The sequence below is a fragment of the Oncorhynchus clarkii genome, unplaced genomic scaffold (genome assembly GCF_045791955.1).
Source record: "Oncorhynchus clarkii lewisi isolate Uvic-CL-2024 unplaced genomic scaffold, UVic_Ocla_1.0 unplaced_contig_4851_pilon_pilon, whole genome shotgun sequence".
NCBI classification, from domain to species: domain Eukaryota; kingdom Metazoa; phylum Chordata; class Actinopteri; order Salmoniformes; family Salmonidae; genus Oncorhynchus; species Oncorhynchus clarkii.
In genome coordinates, this window is record NW_027257942.1 from 189,921 (window position 1) to 212,548 (window position 22,628).

The 22,628-nt window shown below is 42.7% G+C and overlaps 1 protein-coding gene across 1 annotated transcript; it reads right to left on the minus strand.

The window, feature by feature from the left end:
* Positions 1–13,171: 13,171 nt before the first annotated feature.
* On the minus strand, positions 13,172–20,427 carry LOC139394135 (mitochondrial fission 1 protein-like). Its single transcript, XM_071142169.1, has 5 exons — positions 19,956–20,427; positions 19,427–19,541; positions 19,160–19,236; positions 15,434–15,539; positions 13,172–13,771 (listed from the first exon to the last, which is right to left on the minus strand). The coding sequence occupies exons 1-5, from the start codon at positions 20,070–20,072 to the stop codon at positions 13,683–13,685; spliced, it is 504 nt and encodes a 167-aa protein (XP_070998270.1). The 5' UTR covers positions 20,073–20,427; the 3' UTR covers positions 13,172–13,682.
* Positions 20,428–22,628: the final 2,201 nt, after the last annotated feature.

A 22,628-nucleotide genomic window follows, 5' to 3' on the forward strand; every position in this document is an offset into this window, starting at 1 on the left:
TTTCAGAATGCCATTTTGGTGATGGTCCCTCTCCGTTTAAACATATTGCAAATGCACAAAAGTCAACTAGCAAGTCAGTGTCCATCAGTCAATTAGATGTCATTATGACACCAAACTGATATCAATTGACACCAAACCCACTTTTTCCTACTCATTTAGAAGCCAACTATCACATATGTCAGAGCAGGCCCATAATTCACAGCGCCTTCAGTTGAAAACATAATAAAAAGGTAAAACACATAGTTACGTTCTAGCTGCGGGTCCAGTTCGGACATTATGTGAAGGCCTATGTGAGGCGACCCCGAATCCCGAGTTTCGGCTCGATAGGTCATTTGGTGTCCGAGAAAAACCCTAATTGGTGCTGAAAATCCACTTATTTCCATGCCTTGCTACGGGGTCCTTGAACGAGCTATCGGACAGAAACGTTGGGGTCCGTCTCTATGGGCCGAGCCGGTTTCAATGCATTGCGTCTCTGAGACTTTTCTAAACGTCGTCATTTTCGTGATGCAAAAATGAATTGAAAGTATTGCAAATGTACGAGGCTGTTTCTCGGTCCGAGAACCTTCTAGAGCCACGTAACTCACCACGCACCATCGACCGGAGGTCTAGAACAGGTTTCTAAAGTTTCGGAACTCTAGGTCTGACCGTTCTTTTTTAGCTCGAACAAAGCTAACTATTGCAGCCACTGTCTGTCTCTACGCACCCCAATACGTCCCTCCTTCCAAGTTGTGTTTTAGTGTGATTTTTTTTTCCTTTGATTTTTTTGGGGAAAAATGACTGATTTACAGTTCATGGGGGTTGCCTAATCACATATATGAAGTTTTGGACAGATCTGACTTTTTTAACCCTTCGAAACAGCCCCTGAGACACCAATTATGGCACTTCCGGTTGGCACAGGAAGCTATAAGTCAACACATATCCTCATTGGGGTATGCTTTTACAGATTCCTGAGTTTTAAGTCTTTACGTTAAGAATTGACTGATTTACACAGGCTTGAATGCACTATGTCTGTCAAACTGCAGGCAGGGTATGGATATACACTTTTAGGGGCATTTTAACCACTTCCGGTTGGTCCAGGAAGCTTAGAATCAACACAGGTAGACCTCATAGTGGCCTGATGGACTGGTACCGAAGACAGGTTCATACGGCATTCATAACCCACACTGGCCTCAGGTTGAAATTAGGGGTGCAGGCAATGTATTCCTATGGGGAGAGAAGTCATTGTAATCTGTGAGATCAAAAAACACTGTTTTACTGTTAAGGGTTAATGCCACACGGTCAAGGCTAGGCTTGCACAGATCGGGAGGACCTTAGGAACATTCCTGTGGTGGAATTTGTCTTCTCACCCTAACGGTTCTCTCACTGTCACTCAAAATCAAATGACCTTGTGGGGCAGGCTTCATTTTGGGCCTACTTTTCTAATGGTCGTTGCGCTTAGACCGAGCGAGCTACGGTCAAGCGGGATAGCTCGTTGAACTCAGCACAGTCTGGAGACTATGGTGATGCCATTGTTTGTGTTGATTTCAGAATGCCATTTTGGTGATGGTCCCTCTCCGTTTAAACATATTGCAAATGCACAAAAGTCAACTAGCAAGTCAGTGTCCATCAGTCAATTAGATGTCATTATGACACCAAACTGATATCAATTGACACCAAACCCACTTTTTCCTACTCATTTAGAAGCCAACTATCACATATGTCAGAGCAGGCCCATAATTCACAGCGCCTTCAGTTGAAAACATAATAAAAAGGTAAAACACATAGTTACGTTCTAGCTGCGGGTCCAGTTCGGACATTATGTGAAGGCCTATGTGAGGCGACCCCGAATCCCGAGTTTCGGCTCGATAGGTCATTTGGTGTCCGAGAAAAACCCTAATTGGTGCTGAAAATCCACTTATTTCCATGCCTTGCTACGGGGTCCTTGAACGAGCTATCGGACAGAAACGTTGGGGTCCGTCTCTATGGGCCGAGCTGGTTTCAATGCATTGCGTCTCTGAGACTTTTCTAAACGTCGTCATTTTCGTGATGCAAAAATGAATTGAAAGTATTGCAAATGTACGAGGCTGTTTCTCGGTCCGAGAACCTTCTAGAGCCACGTAACTCACCACGCACCATCGACCGGAGGTCTAGAACAGGTTTCTAAAGTTTCGGAACTCTAGGTCTGACCGTTCTTTTTTAGCTCGAACAAAGCTAACTATTGCAGCCACTGTCTGTCTCTACGCACCCCAATACGTCCCTCCTTCCAAGTTGTGTTTTAGTGTGATTTTTTTTTCCTTTGATTTTTTGGGGGAAAAATGACTGATTTACAGTTCATGGGGGTTGCCTAATCACATATATGAAGTTTTGGACAGATCTGACTTTTTTAACCCTTCGAAACAGCCCCTGAGACACCAATTATGGCACTTCCGGTTGGCACAGGAAGCTATAAGTCAACACATATCCTCATTGGGGTATGCTTTTACAGATTCCTGAGTTTTAAGTCTTTACGTTAAGAATTGACTGATTTACACAGGCTTGAATGCACTATGTCTGTCAAACTGCAGGCAGGGTATGGATATACACTTTTAGGGGCATTTTAACCACTTCCGGTTGGTCCAGGAAGCTTAGAATCAACACAGGTAGACCTCATAGTGGCCTGATGGACTGGTACTGAAGACAGGTTCATACGGCATTCATAACCCACACTGGCCTCAGGTTGAAATTAGGGGTGCAGGCAATGTATTCCTATGGGGAGAGAAGTCATTGTAATCTGTGAGATCAAAAAACACTGTTTTACTGTTAAGGGTTAATGCCACACGGTCAAGGCTAGGCTTGCACAGATCGGGAGGACCTTAGGAACATTCCTGTGGTGGAATTTTTCTTCTCACCCTAACGGTTCTCTCACTGTCACTCAAAATCAAATGACCTTGTGGGGCAGGCTTCATTTTGGGCCTACTTTTCTAATGGTCGTTGCGCTTAGACCGAGCGAGCTACGGTCAAGCGGGATAGCTCGTTGAACTCAGCACAGTCTGGAGACTATGGTGATGCCATTGTTTGTGTTGATTTCAGAATGCCATTTTGGTGATGGTCCCTCTCCGTTTAAACATATTGCAAATGCACAAAAGTCAACTAGCAAGTCAGTGTCCATCAGTCAATTAGATGTCATTATGACACCAAACTGATATCAATTGACACCAAACCCACTTTTTCCTACTCATTTAGAAGCCAACTATCACATATGTCAGAGCAGGCCCATAATTCACAGCGCCTTCAGTTGAAAACATAATAAAAAGGTAAAACACATAGTTACGTTCTAGCTGCGGGTCCAGTTCGGACATTATGTGAAGGCCTATGTGAGGCGACCCCGAATCCCGAGTTTCGGCTCGATAGGTCATTTGGTGTCCGAGAAAAACCCTAATTGGTGCTGAAAATCCACTTATTTCCATGCCTTGCTACGGGGTCCTTGAACGAGATATCGGACAGAAACGTTGGGGTCCGTCTCTATGGGCCGAGCCGGTTTCAATGCACCTAGCCTTGCGTCTCTGAGACTTTTCTAAACGTCGTCATTTTCGTGATGCAAAAATGAATTGAAAGTATTGCAAATGTACGAGGCTGTTTCTCGGTCCGAGAACCTTCTAGAGCCACGTAACTCACCACGCACCATCGACCGGAGGTCTAGAACAGGTTTCTAAAGTTTCGGAACTCTAGGTCTGACCGTTCTTTTTTAGCTCGAACAAAGCTAACTATTGCAGCCACTGTCTGTCTCTACGCACCCCAATACGTCCCTCCTTCCAAGTTGTGTTTTAGTGTGATTTTTTTTTCCTTTGATTTTTTTGGGGGAAAATGACTGATTTACAGTTCATGGGGGTTGCCTAATCACATATATGAAGTTTTGGACAGATCTGACTTTTTTAACCCTTCGAAACAGCCCCTGAGACACCAATTATGGCACTTCGGTTGGCACAGGAAGCTATAAGTCAACACATATCCTCATTGGGGTATGCTTTTACAGATTCCTGAGTTTTAAGTCTTTACGTTAAGAATTGACTGATTTACACAGGCTTGAATGCACTATGTCTGTCAAACTGCAGGCAGGGTATGGATATACACTTTTAGGGGCATTTTAACCACTTCCGGTTGGTCCAGGAAGCTTAGAATCAACACAGGTAGACCTCATAGTGGCCTGATGGACTGGTACCGAAGACAGGTTCATACGGCATTCATAACCCACACTGGCCTCAGGTTGAAATTAGGGGTGCAGGCAATGTATTCCTATGGGGAGAGAAGTCATTGTAATCTGTGAGATCAAAAAACACTGTTTTACTGTTAAGGGTTAATGCCACACGGTCAAGGCTAGGCTTGCACAGTTCGGGAGGACCTTAGGAACATTCCTGTGGTGGAATTTTTCTTCTCACCCTAACGGTTCTCTCACTGTCACTCAAAATCAAATGACCTTGTGGGGCAGGCTTCATTTTGGGCCTACTTTTCTAATGGTCGTTGCGCTTAGACCGAGCGAGCTACGGTCAAGCGGGATAGCTCGTTGAACTCAGCACAGTCTGGAGACTATGGTGATGCCATTGTTTGTGTTGATTTCAGAATGCCATTTTGGTGATGGTCCCTCTCCGTTTAAACATATTGCAAATGCACAAAAGTCAACTAGCAAGTCAGTGTCCATCAGTCAATTAGATGTCATTATGACACCAAACTGATATCAATTGACACTAAACCCACTTTTTCCTACTCATTTAGAAGCCAACTATCACATATGTCAGAGCAGGCCCATAATTCACAGCGCCTTCAGTTGAAAACATAATAAAAAGGTAAAACACATAGTTACGTTCTAGCTGCGGGTCCAGTTCGGACATTATGTGAAGGCCTATGTGAGGCGACCCCGAATCCCGAGTTTCGGCTCGATAGGTCACTTGGTGTCCGAGAAAAACCCTAATTGGTGCTGAAAATCCACTTATTTCCATGCCTTGCTACGGGGTCCTTGAACGAGCTATCGGACAGAAACGTTGGGGTCCGTCTCTATGGGCCGAGCCGGTTTCAATGCACCTAGCCTTGCGTCTCTGAGACTTTTCTAAACGTCGTCATTTTCGTGATGCAAAAATGAATTGAAAGTATTGCAAATGTACGAGGCTGTTTCTCGGTCCGAGAACCTTCTAGAGCCACGTAACTCACCACGCACCATCGACCGGAGGTCTAGAACAGGTTTCTAAAGTTTCGGAACTCTAGTTCTGACCGTTCTTTTTTAGCTCGAACAAAGCTAACTATTGCAGCCACTGTCTGTCTCTACGCACCCCAATTACGTCCCTCCTTCCAAGTTGTGTTTTAGTGTGATTTTTTTTTCCTTAGATTTTTTTGGGGAAAAATGACTGATTTGCAGTTCATGGGGGTTGCCTAATCACATATATGAAGTTTTGGACAGATCTGACTTTTTTAACCCTTCGAAACAGCCCCTGAGACACCAATTATGGCACTTCCGGTTGGCACAGGAAGCTATAAGTCAACACATATCCTCATTGGGGTATGCTTTTACAGATTCCTGAGTTTTAAGTCTTTACGTTAAGAATTGACTGATTTACACAGGCTTGAATGCACTATGTCTGTCAAACTGCAGGCAGGGTATGGATATACACTTTTAGGGGCATTTTAACCACTTCCGGTTGGTCCAGGAAGCTTAGAATCAACACAGGTAGACCTCATAGTGGCCTGATGGACTGGTACCGAAGACAGGTTCATACGGCATTCATAACCCACACTGGCCTCAGGTTGAAATTAGGGGTGCAGGCAATGTATTCCTATGGGGAGAGAAGTCATTGTAATCTGTGAGATCAAAAAACACTGTTTTACTGTTAAGGGTTAATGCCACACGGTCAAGGCTAGGCTTGCACAGTTCGGGAGGACCTTAGGAACATTCCTGTGGTGGAATTTTTCTTCTCACCCTAACGGTTCTCTCACTGTCACTCAAAATCAAATGACCTTGTGGGGCAGGCTTCATTTTGGGCCTACTTTTCTAATGGTCGTTGCGCTTAGACCGAGCGAGCTACGGTCAAGCGGGATAGCTCGTTGAACTCAGCACAGTCTGGAGACTATGGTGATGCCATTGTTTGTGTTGATTTCAGAATGCCATTTTGGTGATGGTCCCTCTCCGTTTAAACATATTGCAAATGCACAAAAGTCAACTAGCAAGTCAGTGTCCATCAGTCAATTAGATGTCATTATGACACCAAACTGATATCAATTGACACTAAACCCACTTTTTCCTACTCATTTAGAAGCCAACTATCACATATGTCAGAGCAGGCCCATAATTCACAGCGCCTTCAGTTGAAAACATAATAAAAAGGTAAAACACATAGTTACGTTCTAGCTGCGGGTCCAGTTCGGACATTATGTGAAGGCCTATGTGAGGCGACCCCGAATCCCGAGTTTCGGCTCGATAGGTCACTTGGTGTCCGAGAAAAACCCTAATTGGTGCTGAAAATCCACTTATTTCCATGCCTTGCTACGGGGTCCTTGAACGAGCTATCGGACAGAAACGTTGGGGTCCGTCTCTATGGGCCGAGCCGGTTTCAATGCACCTAGCCTTGCGTCTCTGAGACTTTTCTAAACGTCGTCATTTTCGTGATGCAAAAATGAATTGAAAGTATTGCAAATGTACGAGGCTGTTTCTCGGTCCGAGAACCTTCTAGAGCCACGTAACTCACCACGCACCATCGACCGGAGGTCTAGAACAGGTTTCTAAAGTTTCGGAACTCTAGTTCTGACCGTTCTTTTTTAGCTCGAACAAAGCTAACTATTGCAGCCACTGTCTGTCTCTACGCACCCCAATTACGTCCCTCCTTCCAAGTTGTGTTTTAGTGTGATTTTTTTTTCCTTAGATTTTTTTGGGGAAAAATGACTGATTTGCAGTTCATGGGGGTTGCCTAATCACATATATGAAGTTTTGGACAGATCTGACTTTTTTAACCCTTCGAAACAGCCCCTGAGACACCAATTATGGCACTTCCGGTTGGCACAGGAAGCTATAAGTCAACACATATCCTCATTGGGGTATGCTTTTACAGATTCCTGAGTTTTAAGTCTTTACGTTAAGAATTGACTGATTTACACAGGCTTGAATGCACTATGTCTGTCAAACTGCAGGCAGGGTATGGATATACACTTTTAGGGGCATTTTAACCACTTCCGGTTGGTCCAGGAAGCTTAGAATCAACACAGGTAGACCTCATAGTGGCCTGATGGACTGGTACCGAAGACAGGTTCATACGGCATTCATAACCCACACTGGCCTCAGGTTGAAATTAGGGGTGCAGGCAATGTATTCCTATGGGGAGAGAAGTCATTGTAATCTGTGAGATCAAAAAACACTGTTTTACTGTTAAGGGTTAATGCCACACGGTCAAGGCTAGGCTTGCACAGATCGGGAGGACCTTAGGAACATTCCTGTGGTGGAATTTGTCTTCTCACCCTAACGGTTCTCTCACTGTCACTCAAAATCAATTGACCTTGTGGGGCAGGCTTCATTTTGGGCCTACTTTTCTAATGGTCGTTGCGCTTAGACCGAGCGAGCTACGGTCAAGCGGGATAGCTCGTTGAACTCAGCACAGTCTGGAGACTATGGTGATGCCATTGTTTGTGTTGATTTCAGAATGCCATTTTGGTGATGGTCCCTCTCCGTTTAAACATATTGCAAATGCACAAAAGTCAACTAGCAAGTCAGTGTCCATCAGTCAATTAGATGTCATTATGACACCAAACTGATATCAATTGACACCAAACCCACTTTTTCCTACTCATTTAGAAGCCAACTATCACATATGTCAGAGCAGGCCCATAATTCACAGCGCCTTCAGTTGAAAACATAATAAAAAGGTAAAACACATAGTTACGTTCTAGCTGCGGGTCCAGTTCGGACATTATGTGAAGGCCTATGTGAGGCGACCCCGAATCCCGAGTTTCGGCTCGATAGGTCACTTGGTGTCCGAGAAAAACCCTAATTGGTGCTGAAAATCCACTTATTTCCATGCCTTGCTACGGGGTCCTTGAACGAGCTATCGGACAGAAACGTTGGGGTCCGTCTCTATGGGCCGAGCCGGTTTCAATGCACCTAGCCTTGCGTCTCTGAGACTTTTCTAAACGTTGTCATTTTCGTGATGCAAAAATGAATTGAAAGTATTGCAAATGTACGAGGCTGTTTCTCGGTCCGAGAACCTTCTAGAGCCACGTAACTCACCACGCACCATCGACCGGAGGTCTAGAACAGGTTTCTAAAGTTTCGGAACTCTAGGTCTGACCGTTCTTTTTTAGCTCGAACAAAGCTAACTATTGCAGCCACTGTCTGTCTCTACGCACCCCAATACGTCCCTCCTTCCAAGTTGTGTTTTAGTGTGATTTTTTTTTCCTTTGATTTTTTGGGGGAAAAATGACTGATTTACAGTTCATGGGGGTTGCCTAATCACATATATGAAGTTTTGGACAGATCTGACTTTTTTAACCCTTCGAAACAGCCCCTGAGACACCAATTATGGCACTTCCGGTTGGCACAGGAAGCTATAAGTCAACACATATCCTCATTGGGGTATGCTTTTACAGATTCCTGAGTTTTAAGTCTTTACGTTAAGAATTGACTGATTTACACAGGCTTGAATGCACTATGTCTGTCAAACTGCAGGCAGGGTATGGATATACACTTTTAGGGGCATTTTAACCACTTCCGGTTGGTCCAGGAAGCTTAGAATCAACACAGGTAGACCTGGTACCGAAGACAGGTTCATACGGCATTCATAACCCATATAGGCTTCAGGTTGAATTTAGGGGTGCAGGCAATGTATTCCTAAGGGGAGAGATGTCACTGTAATCTGTGAGATCAAAAAACCCTGTTTTACTGTGAAGGGTTAATGCCACACGGTCAAGGCTAGGCTTGCACAGATCGGGAGGACCTTAGGAACATTCCTGTGGTGGAATTTTTCTTCTCACCCTAACGGTTCTCTCACTCTCACCCAAAATCAAATGACATTGTGGGGCAGGCTTCATTTTGGGCCTACTATTCTAATGGTCGCTGCGCCTAGACCGAGCGAGCTACGGTCAAGCGGGATATCTCGTTGAACTCGGCACGGCCTAGGGATTATGGTAATGCCATTGCCTGCTCTCTGTGTCTTTAAGCACCGCACTTTGTCACTCCATCCTTGCTGTGTGTGTGTGTGTGAGAGCTTTTCTTTGACATCTGTTGGGAGAAATGACTGACTTACAGTTTATGGGGGTTGCCTAATCACACATGAAGTTTTGAAAAGATCTGACCTTTTTAACCCTTGGAAACAGCCACTATGACACCATTTAAGGCACTTCTGGTTGGCACAGGAAGCTATAAATAAACTCATATCCTGATTGGGGTATGCCTTTACATAATCCTGAGTTTTAAGTCTTTACGTTAAGAACTGAGTTATTTACGGAGGGTTTAGTATGTGTGTGTTATTTCAGAAAGTCATAGAAAATCACAGAAATCTCGCAGAGCTCCGCAGCACACTTTAAAAAGATTCGTATGAACACCCTGCAACTGGATCTGTAACCGTTGAAAAAAAAAACGTCTATTTGTGAACATCACCAATTTGTCATTGTTCCGTTTCTTAAACGACGATAGATAAATGGCTGGTTCTTTTTTTATTGACACCGGAGGCTCCTTGACTTTGACCTGAAGTGGAAAAATAATTTCTCTATTTCCATTTTTGACCTTTAATCCCAGAAAAATGGCCATAACTCAAAAACCGTTGAGGCCTAGACGCCATCTTGTTCGGGGCCAACTGCCCATTATGCCAAACCTACGCTCACCAAGTTTCAGTTTCGAAATATTTTCCGTTTTCGAGATAAGGCCCCGTCGTGATTCGTGATGTTTTGCCAAATTGCCATATGATTCCTTATGCCCTCTTGTGGGAATTTCCGGGGTAGCGGAAAAATGGTCCAAAACTTGTTTATTTTATTAAACGGAAACCGAATGTCCGACAAAGTTTATTCGATGACTTCCCGGTAGGTCCGGCCCTACCGCACGGCCCGACGCCGACCGCAAATTTTACAAACGATTTCGGACGTCTAGTAAGGGACCGTACATTTGCAATATGGACTTTTTCACTAATCATACACGAAATGCCAAAATGTTCCCGTAGTTGTTTGGATAGTTGTTTGGGAAAGTAATAAAGTAATAAATTGCCTTGCTGCTGGCATGATTTACAGACACTTGAAAGTGAGGCGATGGGTTACGAAAACGGCTATAGTTACAGATTGGTAGCCCCGATTTGAAATTCGCCTTTTTCTATGAAGAGCAGAGAAGCAGGGGAAGATTTTAGTTTGCGGGACTTTTTTCCTCAAAAATGCTCCGAAACTGGTCAAAGCGACCGTTGATTGGGAAGGTTAAAAAACACGTGGTAATGCAGTTACAAAAACAGCTGTACCGTAAGTTCCGTATGGAATATTTTGATTCTGAACACAGCTATGAATAGCAGAGAAGTAGACGAATATCCCATTCACTCTAACTTCTTGTCTAACTTGTTGCAGTATTGGTCAAAATAGACACTGCTTGCCAAAATGTTACAGAAACTGATGTTGGTGCTGTTACTTAAACTCCTGTAGCTTTTGATGCGAATATCATTTTTTCTCCAAACTCCAGATTTGAGTAGCAGAGAAGTAGACGAAGCTGGAACACTTGACATTTCTTGTCTAAGTGGTTGCAAAGTGGATTTATTTGCTGATTTGTGTCAAAAAATTGCTTGATTTCACTTACAAAGAATGTCACTTGGAAGTGATGATGTCACAATGGGGCACTTGAGTTTCTTGAGAGATCCAATGAAAGCGGAGGGAGGACATAAAGAGGACAAGAAAGTGAAAAACGGAAACAGTATAACATATATCAAAAATTCTATTCTAAACAACTTGATCGAGGCCGTTGCGAATTTGTTGATATTGGAACGGCATTTCTAGCTTAAAAGGTGTAGGAGGAGTGTCTCCTCATGATTTTGGCCCTGCAGCATCTGCGAGTATCCTAGCCAACGGTTCCGTTTTGTAATATCAGTATTGACACAGAGAGCTGTTAGTGAAGAGCAGGTGAGGGGTTTCTTAAATCGCTCTCCCTCGAGAACGGTAGACCCAATTTTAAAAGCGTTTCCGCCCTTGAGAAGCAGAGAAGTAGAGGAAGATTTTATGCCATATGCATAGTATTCATATATTTGGATAGAAAACACTCTGAAGGTTAAAAAAACGTTTGAATGATGTCTCTGAGTATAACAGAACACATATGGCAGGCAAAAACCTCAGAAAAAAATCCAACCAAGAAGTTGGAAATCTGAGGTTGTTCATTTTTCAACTCATTCCCTATTGAAGATACAGTGGGATATTGGTCATGTTGCACTTCCTAAGGCTTCCACTAGATGTCAACAGTCTTTAGAACCTTGTTTGATGCTTCTACTGTGAAGTGGGGGCAGCATTTTCACTTTTGGATAAATAGCGTTCCCAATTTCAACTTCCTGCTACTCATGCCAGGAATATAAGATATGCATATTATTAATAGATTTGGATAGAAAACACTGACGTTTCTAAAACTGTTTGAATCATGTCTGTGAGTATAACAGAACAGGCAAAACCCTGAGGACTAACCGTTCAGAATTATTATTTTTTTGGTCTCTGTATGTTCACTGAGTTCTCATTGGCAAATTATATTTCTTAGGAACCTGTTTTCAGTTCCTACCGCTTCCACTGGATGTCACCAGTCTTCGGAATTTGGTTGAGGTTATTCATTTGTGCATTGAAGAAGTAGGCCATCTAGGAACTGGGTAACACTGTTGAGAGTGCGCAAGACGTGAAAAGTAACTTTGGTTTGTTGTCTTCCTGTATTGAACACAGATAGAACCGTCTACAATTTGACCGATTATTAACGTTTAAAAATACCCAAAGTTGTATTATATAAGTAGTTTGATTAAGTCTAGCAAAAGTGTGCGATTTTGAGCATGTGTCCATTAGGCCTATGGATTTTTTTGTATCAGCAGAAATGACAGCAAGCAACCAAAGCCCCACTTGTGGTCTTCTTAAATTAAACTTGTTTTTGACAATATGGAGGACAATACCACTGAGGAGTTTGAGGAACTTCCTCAAACTTTTATTCGATATGCTGGGATCTGTTGCAAGAGCGCATTTTTCACTGGCTGTCCACAGGATGCAAAAACAATGATATGCAGCTTAAAATAATTTAAAAGTAATCATAGAAGTAATGAGTTTTTCAAAAGTATCTAATCGGATTACAATATTTTTGCTGATAACGTAACAGATTAGTTACATGGTACATGAGCACAATGTTGAGTAAAAGTCAAGCTTACACAACCTTGAATAGCCAGTGTTTGTGTATTGCCTAGAGTTTCGGTGGAGTTGCTGCCTTAAACCTTGGTCCAGTCAATAAACATGATTGATAGGCAAACACACGCATGCACACAAGCTCACACACACAGACATAGAATGTGATTTCAAATTAACCCTTTACTGTGTGACTCCTAACAATGACACCCCCCGCACCAATTTAACTTTTACAAACTACACATTTTATTACAATCAGGAATCAGGATGTTGGCAAATCAATCCAGAACTCTGGGGGCAGCAGGTAGCCTGGTGGTTAGAGTGTTGGGCCAGTCACCAAAAGTTTGCTAGATCGAATCCCCGAGCTGACAAGATAAAAATCTGCTGTTCTGCCACTGAACAAGGCAGTTAACCCACTGTTCCTAGGCCATCATTGTACATAAGAATTTGTTCTTGAATGACTTGCCTGGTAAAATTTTAAAAATCACTGTGGGAAATGTCTAACAAGGCCTCTAGTCTATACAATTATCCCTTCATCCACCACCAAAATTAACTATCACTGATCTTCTGTCATTATCAGTGGTGTGCAAATAAAATGTGACTTTGGTAATTATAATGTGCCATTATACCAACATTTGTTAACCCCCTCCATATTTGAACACAATTCCAGAAACAAAGGTATACCTTCCTTCCAGAGAACATTCTGGTGTGTGTTGAGAGTCAAATACATGTCCCTGAATTTCAAAATAAAAGGTCATGGTAAAAAGTATTTTTATGTAGCATTGGTTTAGTTCCACATTGTGGATAAATTTAATTCAATCCTCATTGTTACCAAAGAATGAAGGGAGTTGTGTAATTTCATTACAACCTTGTCTTTATTTACAATACCCATGTATTTTTTATATTTGGCAGAATGCCTTTTATTAGGCACTACAACAAACAAACAAAAATCAATAAGCAGAAAGAAAACATCACTCAGTTATACTGCTACAGTGCCTTGAGTGCAAACATTCCAATGGATTCCATACTTGCTCAAATCTAATATATATTTTATTGTACAATAATGTGACTGTCATTTTCAGTGTAATCAGCAGCTCTGCACTCAGACACCTAGTTACATTCTGGTCTTGCGGGTTGGTAAAACTGAGCAAAATCAAAGAAATACTGCAGAACGAGACCTTTTATCCAAAGGATTTGTTCAACTTGCATCAAAACGGCCTTCTAGTCAACTACAAACCCACTGACAAGTAAGGGTATCCCCACAGTCCATCTGAAAGTCCCTTATCTACAGCCTAACACCAGTAGCACATGACAAAACTTCAACAAGTGACTGCACTCACTGTAGCCTCATCCCAGATCTATTTGTGCTATGTAGCCATAATGTATAGCTGACAGCAACCATATGCAATACAAACATCTGGCTCCAGGCTAGATGCATGGGTCTTCATCTGATAAACTGTTGAGAAGCAGAACAAGATACCAACAAACTTACTGAAACAGTTCAACACATAACAATATCCTTTATGTATGCATTTCCTTCATCAAATCTAAACAATCCTATCTATTACAGAGATTTAGAGTTATCAAAGCATATACAGTTGAAGTCAGAAGATAACATACACTTAGGTTGGAGTCATTAAAACTCATTTTCAACCACTCCACAAATGTCTAAACAAACTATAGTTTGGCAAGTCGGTTAGAACATCTACCTTGTGCATGACAAGTAATTTTTACAAACAGTTTATTTCACTCTATCAGCAGTTTACATACAGTAAGTTGATTGTGCCTTTAACTCTTTTGGGAAAGGGGTCAGCATTTTCACTTTTGGATGAATAGCGTGCCCAGAGTGAACTGCCTCCTACTCTGTCCCAGATGCTAACATATGCATGTTATTATTGGTATTGGATAGAAAAAAACACTCTGAAGTTTCTAAAACTGTTTGAATGACGTGTGTGAGTATAACAGAACTCATATGGCAGGAGAAAATCTGAGAAAAATCCAACCAGGAAGTGGGACATCTGAGGTTTGTAGTTTGTCAAAGCTTGGCCTACCGAATACACATTGAAATATGGATGAGGTTGCACTTCCTACGGATTCCACTAGATGTCAACCGTCTTTAGAAACTTGATTGAGGATTCTACTATAAAGGAAGGGCTCATGAGACCTCTGAGTCAGTGGTCTGGCAGAGGGCCTTGGTCTCATGACGTAAAAGGTTTAACATTTTAACAGAGTTACCAGAGTTCCAAGCATACTTACAAAGTTGTGGCAAAATGGCTTAAGGACAACAAAGTCAAGGTATTGGAATGGCCATGACAAAACTGACCTCAATCCTATAAAAGATTTGTGGGCAGACCTGAAAAAGAGTGTGCGAGCAAGGAGGCCTACAAACCGGACTCAGTTACACCAGCTCTGTCAGGAGGAATGGGCCAAAATTCACCCAACTTATTGTGCGAAGCTTGTGGAAGGTTACCAGAAACGCTTGACCCAAGATATGCAATTTAAAGGCAATGCTACCAAATACTAATTGAGTGTATGTAAAGTTCTGACCCACTGGGAATGTGATGAAAGAAAAAAAAGCTGAGATAAATCACTCTCTACTATTATTTTGATATTTCACGTTCTTAAAATAAAGTGGTGATCCTAACTGACCTAAAACAGGGAATTTTTACTAGGATTAGATGTCAGGAATTGTGAAAAACTGAGTTTAAATGTATTTGGCTAAGGTGTATGTAAATTTCCGACTTCAACTGTACATTCAAGCAAGCCAATCCCTGTAGAGTATCTATCAAGTTTCATACTTACACACTTTTAAAGCGTAAAATGTATGTTAAACTACACCAGGTGTTCAAACACACCTATGGTTGTTCTGACTGTAGACTTAAATTGTACCTACTGCTATGCATATAACATTGAAGATTAATCTTCAATACCAAATATTGCTGATGGATGTGTGGGACACAATCAGTAAACTGATTCACCACTCTACCCTACCCTGGTTGCCAGTCTGTTTCTGCTTTCTTGTCAACCCTTCATAGAATTGTCATGTTTGGCATGACAATGATTTACAAGGAGTTGGCATGATAACACAGACTGGTACTCAGACTAACCCTGACCTCACCTTTCCTCATGGCCTTCACTATGAGCTTCTCCAGATCCAGAGCTTGCGTGTTCCCTGGCTCATTCTTCAGGAGGATCCGGATGCTTTTCAGGCCCCTCTCATACTCCTGTGGCGTGACATCAGGGATGGACATTAAGGGTTGCCTTATTGCCTGGGGCAAGTACACTGAACATGCTTCGAGGTTACCCCATTGGGTAGATGATAAAAACAACGGCTAATAATTGTAGTAGTCTAAAACTGGTCTTTCTGGTTCCTCCCCATTGTTTTTTTTAAATTTATTTTATTTCACCTTTATTTAACCAGGTAGGCTAGTTGAGAACAAGTTCTCATTTGCAACTGCGACCTGGCCAAGATAAGGCATAGCAGTGTGAACAGACAACACAGAGTTACACATGGAGTAAACAATTAACAAGTCAATAACACAGTAGAAAAAAGGGGAGTCTATATATACATTGTGTGCAAAAGGCATGAGAAGGTAGGCAAATAATGACAATTATGCAGATTAACACTGGAGTGATAAATGATCAGATGGTTATGTAAAGGTAGAGATATTGGTGTGCAAAAGAGCAGAAAAATAAATAAATAAAAACAGTATGGGGATGAGGTAGGTGAAAATGGGTGGGCTATTTACCAATAGACTATGTACAGCTGCAGCGATCGGTTAGCTGCTCAGATAGCAGATGTTTGAAGTTGGTGAGGGAGATAAAAGTCTCCAACTTCAGCGATTTTTGCAATTCGTTCCAATCACAGGCAGCAGAGAACTGGAACGAAAGGCGGCCAAATGAGGTGTTGGCTTTAGGGATGATCAGTGAGATACACCTGCTGGAGCGCGTGCTACGGATGGGTGTTGCCATCGTAACCAGTGAACTGAGATAAGGCGGAGCTTTACCTAGCATGGACTTGTAGATGACCTGGAGCCAGTGGGTCTGGCGACGAATATGTAGCGAGGGCCAGCCGACTAGAGCATACAAGTCGCAGTGGTGGGTGGTATAAGGTGCTTTAGTGACAAAACGGATGGCACTGTGATAAACTGCATCCAGTTTGCTGAGTAGAGTGTTGGAAGCAATTTTGTAGATGACATCGCCGAAGTCGAGGATCGGTAGGATAGTCAGTTTTACTAGGGTAAGTTTGGCGGCGTGAGTGAAGGAGGCTTTGTTGCGGAATAGAAAGCCGACTCTTGATTTGATTTTCGATTGGAGATGTTTGATATGGGTCTGGAAGGAGAGTTTAGAGTCTAGCCAGACACCTAGGTACTTATAGATGTCCACATATTCAAGGTCGGAACCATCCAGGGTGGTGATGCTGGTCAGGCGTGCGGGTGCAGGCAGCGAACGGTTGAAAAGCATGCATTTGGTTTTACTAGCGTTTAAGAGCAGTTGGAGGCCACGGAAGGAGTGCTGTATGGCATTGAAGCTCGTTTGGAGGTTAGATAGCACAGTGTCCAAGGACGGGCCGGAAGTATATAGAATGGTGTCGTCTGCGTAGAGGTGGATCAGGGAATCGCCCGCAGCATGAGAAACATCATTGATATATACAGAGAAAAGAGTCGGCCCGAGAATTGAACCCTGTGGCACCCCCATAGAGACTGCCAGAGGACCGGACAGCATGCCCTCCGATTTGACACACTGAACTCTGTCTGCAAAGTAATTGGTGAACCAGGCAAGGCAGTCATCCGAAAAACCGAGGCTACTGAGTCTGCCAATAAGAATACGGTGATTGACAGAGTCGAAAGCCTTGGCAAGGTCTATGAAGACGGCTGCACAGTACTGTCTTTTATCGATGGCGGTTATGATATCGTTTAGTACCTTGAGCGTGGCTGAGGTACACCCGTGACCGGCTCGGAAACCAGATTGCACAGCGGAGAAGGTACGGTGGGATTCAAGATGGTCAGTGATCTGTTTGTTGACTTGGCTTTCGAAGACCTTAGATAGGCAGGGCAGGATGGATATTGGTCTGTAACAGTTTGGGTCCAGGGTGTCGCCCCCTTTGAAGAGGGGGATGACTGCGGCAGCTTTCCAATCCTTGGGGATCTCAGACGATATGAAAGAGAGGTTGAACAGGCTGGTAATAGGGGTTGCGACAATGGCGGCGGATAGTTTCAGGAATAGAGGGTCCAGATTGTCAAGCCCAGCTGATTTGTACGGGTCCAGGTTTTGCAGCTCTTTCAGAACATCTGCTATCTGGATTTGGGTAAAGGAGAACCTGGAGAGGCTTGGGCGAGTAGCTGCGGGGGGGGGGGAGCTGTTGGACGAGGTTGGAGTAGCCAGGCGGAAGGCATGGCCAGCCGTTGAGAAATGCTTGTTGAAGTTTTCGATAATCATGGATTTATCGGTGGTGACCGTGTTACCTAGCCTCAGTGCAGTGGGCAGCTGGGAGGAGGTGCTCTTGTTCTCCATGGACTTCACAGTGCCCCAGAACTTTTTGGAGTTGGAGCTACAGGATGCAAACTTCTTCCTGAAGAAGTTGGCTTTAGCTTTCCTGACTGACTGTGTGTATTGGTTCCTGACTTCCCTGAACAGTTGCATATCGCGGGGACTGTTCGATGTTAGTGCAGTCCGCCACAGGATGTTTTTGTGCTGGTCGAGGGCAGTCAGGTCTGGAGTGAACCAGGGGCTATATCTGTTCTTAGTTCTGCATTTTTTGAACGGAGCATGCTTATCTAAAATGGTGAGGAAGTTACTTTTAAAGAAAGACCAGGCATCCTCAACTGACGGGATGAGGTCAATGTCCTTCCAGGATACCCGGGCCAGGTCGATTAGAAAGGCCTGCTCACAGAAGTGTTTTAGGGAGCGTTTGACAGTGATGAGGGGTGGTCGTTTGACTGCGGCTCCGTAGCGGATACAGGCAATGAGGCAGTGATCGCTGAGATCCTGGTTGAAGACAACGGAGGTGTATTTGGAGGGCCAGTTGGTCAGGATGACGTCAATGAGGGTGCCCTTGTTTACAGAGTTAGGGTTGTACCTGGTGGGTTCCTTGATGATTTGAGTGAGATTGAGGGCATCTAGCTTAGATTGTAGGACTGCCGGGGTGTTAAGCATATCCCAGTTTAGGTCACCTAACAGAACAAACTCTGAAGCTAGATGGGGGGCGATCAATTCACAAATGGTGTCCAGGGCACAGCTGGGAGCTGAGGGGGGTCGGTAGCAGGCGGCAACAGTGAGAAACTTATTTCTGGAGAGAGTAATTTTCAAAATTAGTAGTTCGAACTGTTTGGGTATGGACCTGGAAAGTATGACATTACTTTGCAGGCTATCTCTGCAGTAGACTGCAATTGAAAGTCTACTGTTTAAACTGTTTAATTGAAAGACAGACAATTTATGGCAGTAGGGAAAGTTGAGGCTGCTCTGGTAATGTTTTTACTAATAACAACCAAAAGACAAAGAATTCCAGCACTGATCTTTCTGATTCCTCCCCTGTAGGGGAAAAGGCAGGCAATGTATTTTAGCGTGTAAATAGCTATTTTACATTTTCAGACAAGTGATCATAATCTTTGGGAAACCAAAAAACACTTCCAACTTGTCACATGGGCAAGTGCCTTTCAGACTTTAACATCAATCCCTGGACATGGTCAAATTAAGACATAATTGTAGTATTGCATGCACCAATCAAATGTATTCGTGAAGCCTACATCAGCAGTTGACACCAAGTGCTTTGCAGTAACCCAGCCTAGACCCCCAACAGCAAGTAGAAGGACAGTTGCAAGGGTAAAAACTACATTCAAAGCACCTTCAGTTTGTAGTTTCCAATAGCCAGGTAAAACAAGTAGTCCCTCTGGTCATCCTTGGTCCCCTTGTGAACCAGCTCTGTGGGGACAGAAAATAAAAAACATTAGCATCTCTGTTCACTTTAAATGGTGGGGGTGTAATGTTAGTAGCCTGGTCCCATATCTGTTTGTGCCATCTGTTTGGCATTGACATCGATCATAACAGTCGGGTATATGCACAATCATATATGTGACTAAGCTAATGAGTCGGTGTCCAGTTGATGTTTTACCATCCAGCAGAACGATGCCCTTATTGATGTCATCCGGGAAATTGCTCCTGATCAGACACCAGGCATACTCAAACTTTGTGTCTTCAGCCAACTCTGTAGAATACTTCTCAAATTTCTGCAAAAAAATTTTTTTTCCAGGAATAATGGCTGATGGTGAATGATGCAATGACGGCTATTAAATTGCAATGATGGTTGAGCTTATGACACGTTCTCTTAGCTAGCTAGAGTTTCGTATTGTCACTCACATGTGATTCATTAGTTATCTCCAAAAACATGGCTAGCTTGCTAGCGAATTATGCCATCCAGAACCAATGTATAACATAACTTGAATATCCAAACAACAACAACAGGCTAGTTAACGTCAGTTAGAAGCTACAGTAACATTAACTAGCTAACATTACTGTAACTAGTTCTACTGAATTGGTCTCGATATTTCCAATAAATAATACCCCGATAAGGCCAAATTAAACGTTCAATGTCAGCTAGGTCAAATCGCCAACGAAGCCATGTAGGAGGGAATAAAATTTACCAAGAGATCCTCTGGTGAAACAACATCACAGACGACAGCCTCCATGTTTCCGGATGAAGTAACAAGGGTGTATTCATTACGCCAATTATGTTGCAAAAGTTTAGCAAAATAAACCATTTACTCAAAACGCTCTTCAAAGTGGGTTCTTAAAAGGAAGTTATAGCTAGTCATGTTATGTGAATGGTTTCCACACGTTGTCTTTCCAATCTGAATAGTCCGAAGTTTTCGTCACAAGCTGCGCATAAATGAATGATTCTTCCATGTGAAGTCCGCAGGGTTCCTTCCAACTTCTTCCAGTTGCTTATTTTTTTTAGGAGAGACAGAACTGATCAACAACTTCAGTTTAATAATAAAATAGAGTTGTTTGGAGTAAACGGTTTCTGTTACAAAACGCTTAACAGACGAAGCGTTTACCAACAGAAAAAGCGTAATGAATACACCCCCGCATTTTGGGGAAAACGTGTCATTCAGTACAAACCATTCCGCAACGTAGCAAACGTTCAAGCGAATTGAACGCGCATGTGAAGTTTTTGCAAATTCTGTGACATCGAGGGCTATTGACCAATCTCAACTCACTATATCTTCCATCACCTACAAGATTGGCTGGCTAGCACCATTTACCGCATTACTAGAAATTACTTTTTTGCCACAATAATAAAAGTATTACACATCAATACAGGCACATTCCTGTGAATACAATACATAAAATAATAGAACACCAGGCTGCAATTGAGATCTCCCCATAGTGTAAATCCTGTCAGACCAATGTTTGCGCGCCACGTTATCGGCTGTGTCATCGACTGACAGACTGCTGTAACAGATTATGTGGTTTTCTCATACTTAAAATACCAATCAAGGCGTTGTAAAATCTGGGTTGCGTCATCAACGCCCTTGTTATTCCACCTGGCACATGAAGCTGAAAATGAACTCTTTTATTTCCCTTTTGCATTACAATCTTTGAAGGAAAATGCTGCAACAACATTGCTATAATTACTATTAGTGGGGCAGTCTTGACTGTAATATCGCTTAAAAACGGTAGATACATGGCCTATGCAATTAGGCTAATTGTTGGTTCACCTGCCAGGTGTGTGGTCCTCACCCAGTCAAAATGGCAGCTGATAAGACAATGGCAGCTGATACAACAAACAAAAAAATTATTTTGGAATTATAAATTAACTTTACAAATGCACAAGAACCTTGTTTATCGAATCACAATTATGAACGATGAAAGAGTTACCTGGTGAGTTGCTTTGTTTGTTTTAATTATATTGGGCCTACGAATGTAAAAAAAAAAAATGTCCAAAGGGTTGGAATGTAGTTGCTATATTGCATGGGTTTATTCATTACGGAAACCGTTTGTTTATTAAGAACCAAACTAAAGAAAACAGACATAACTAGTTTATGTTGGACAAATAGGTCCTTCCCAATTTTGTTTGCTTCAGTTTAAGAAATGTTTTGCAACAATCGGTGGAACGAATACACTCCAGAGCAAATAAAACAGGGAGGGACTTACTGAATTTGTACAATAGAAACTCTTGTTTGCTTTTCTTTTTTAAGTAAATGGTTTGTTGCAAAATATTTTGCAACAGAATCACCTTAATGATTTCACCTGGTGTCATGCCCAAGGAATTCATTTGTGTGCTGTGATTGACTTATTAGATTTTATTTTAGTGTACTCTTGCTTTGCATACTTCCCATCTATGCTACTGACACCATACCCATTGGTAAGTTGGTATCAAACCTGCATCCCTCTAGTCTCTACTCACTTCATAACCAGTGACTACCTACAGTGTACAAAGTATATGACATCCTCTTTATTTTGTGAAGGTATGTTCAAAACTGAGTGTCAGGATCGCCACTTCTGGCTGTCAGTCAAGTCTAGCCTCCTTGGTCAGAAGTTTAGGTTTGATGTTGAAGGTGAGTGTGGTGCCCACACCCTCTCAGGCATGGGGGCTGCAGAATGTGGCTACACCATGGTGCTGGACTCCTGGGGGGACCTGGTCCTCCGTGCTTCCTACCTGGCTTGTCATGTACACAATGAGGTGATTACTACTATCAGTATCTGGAAGCCACAGTTTGGGGATTCATAATGAATAGGGGGGGATCATGGAGGAGCCTCTACAGAACTAAGACCATCAACTTTTAATTGTGAGTGAGTGTTCACCTGTTTTTCTTCTAAGGGTTCCTAATGATTCAAGTGTGAACAAAATTATCATGTGTGCCTGAGTCAGTTTCTTCATTTAGCATTTTCGTTAGTATACCTCCTGCTATATTATGTTCTTCAGAAAGACACTGCTTTCCGAATGCTGGTGTGGTTTGTGAACAGAGATGTTGACGGTGAGGATATGTCCTACCCTCTCCAGCTGACCTGCCAGCCATGGAATCCCCGGGAGATAGTCTGTGAAGAGAACTATATGGAGGTCATGGAACCTTTTAACTGAGTATAATTGATAAATATTTTTCTACGCACTGCCATTTCTTCACATTCATAGCACCACACAGACACAGAACCAGTCCTTAATGGTCTTTAACATCAAAAACCAAAGATACAAAAGTTGTTTATGATTCTAAATACATTTCAGAATTGAGCCTGTACCTGAGCCTATACTGTTCTCTTGTACCTGTTTTCATTTCGAGGACCTGTGTCCTTTATTACTCATACACTCATAGACT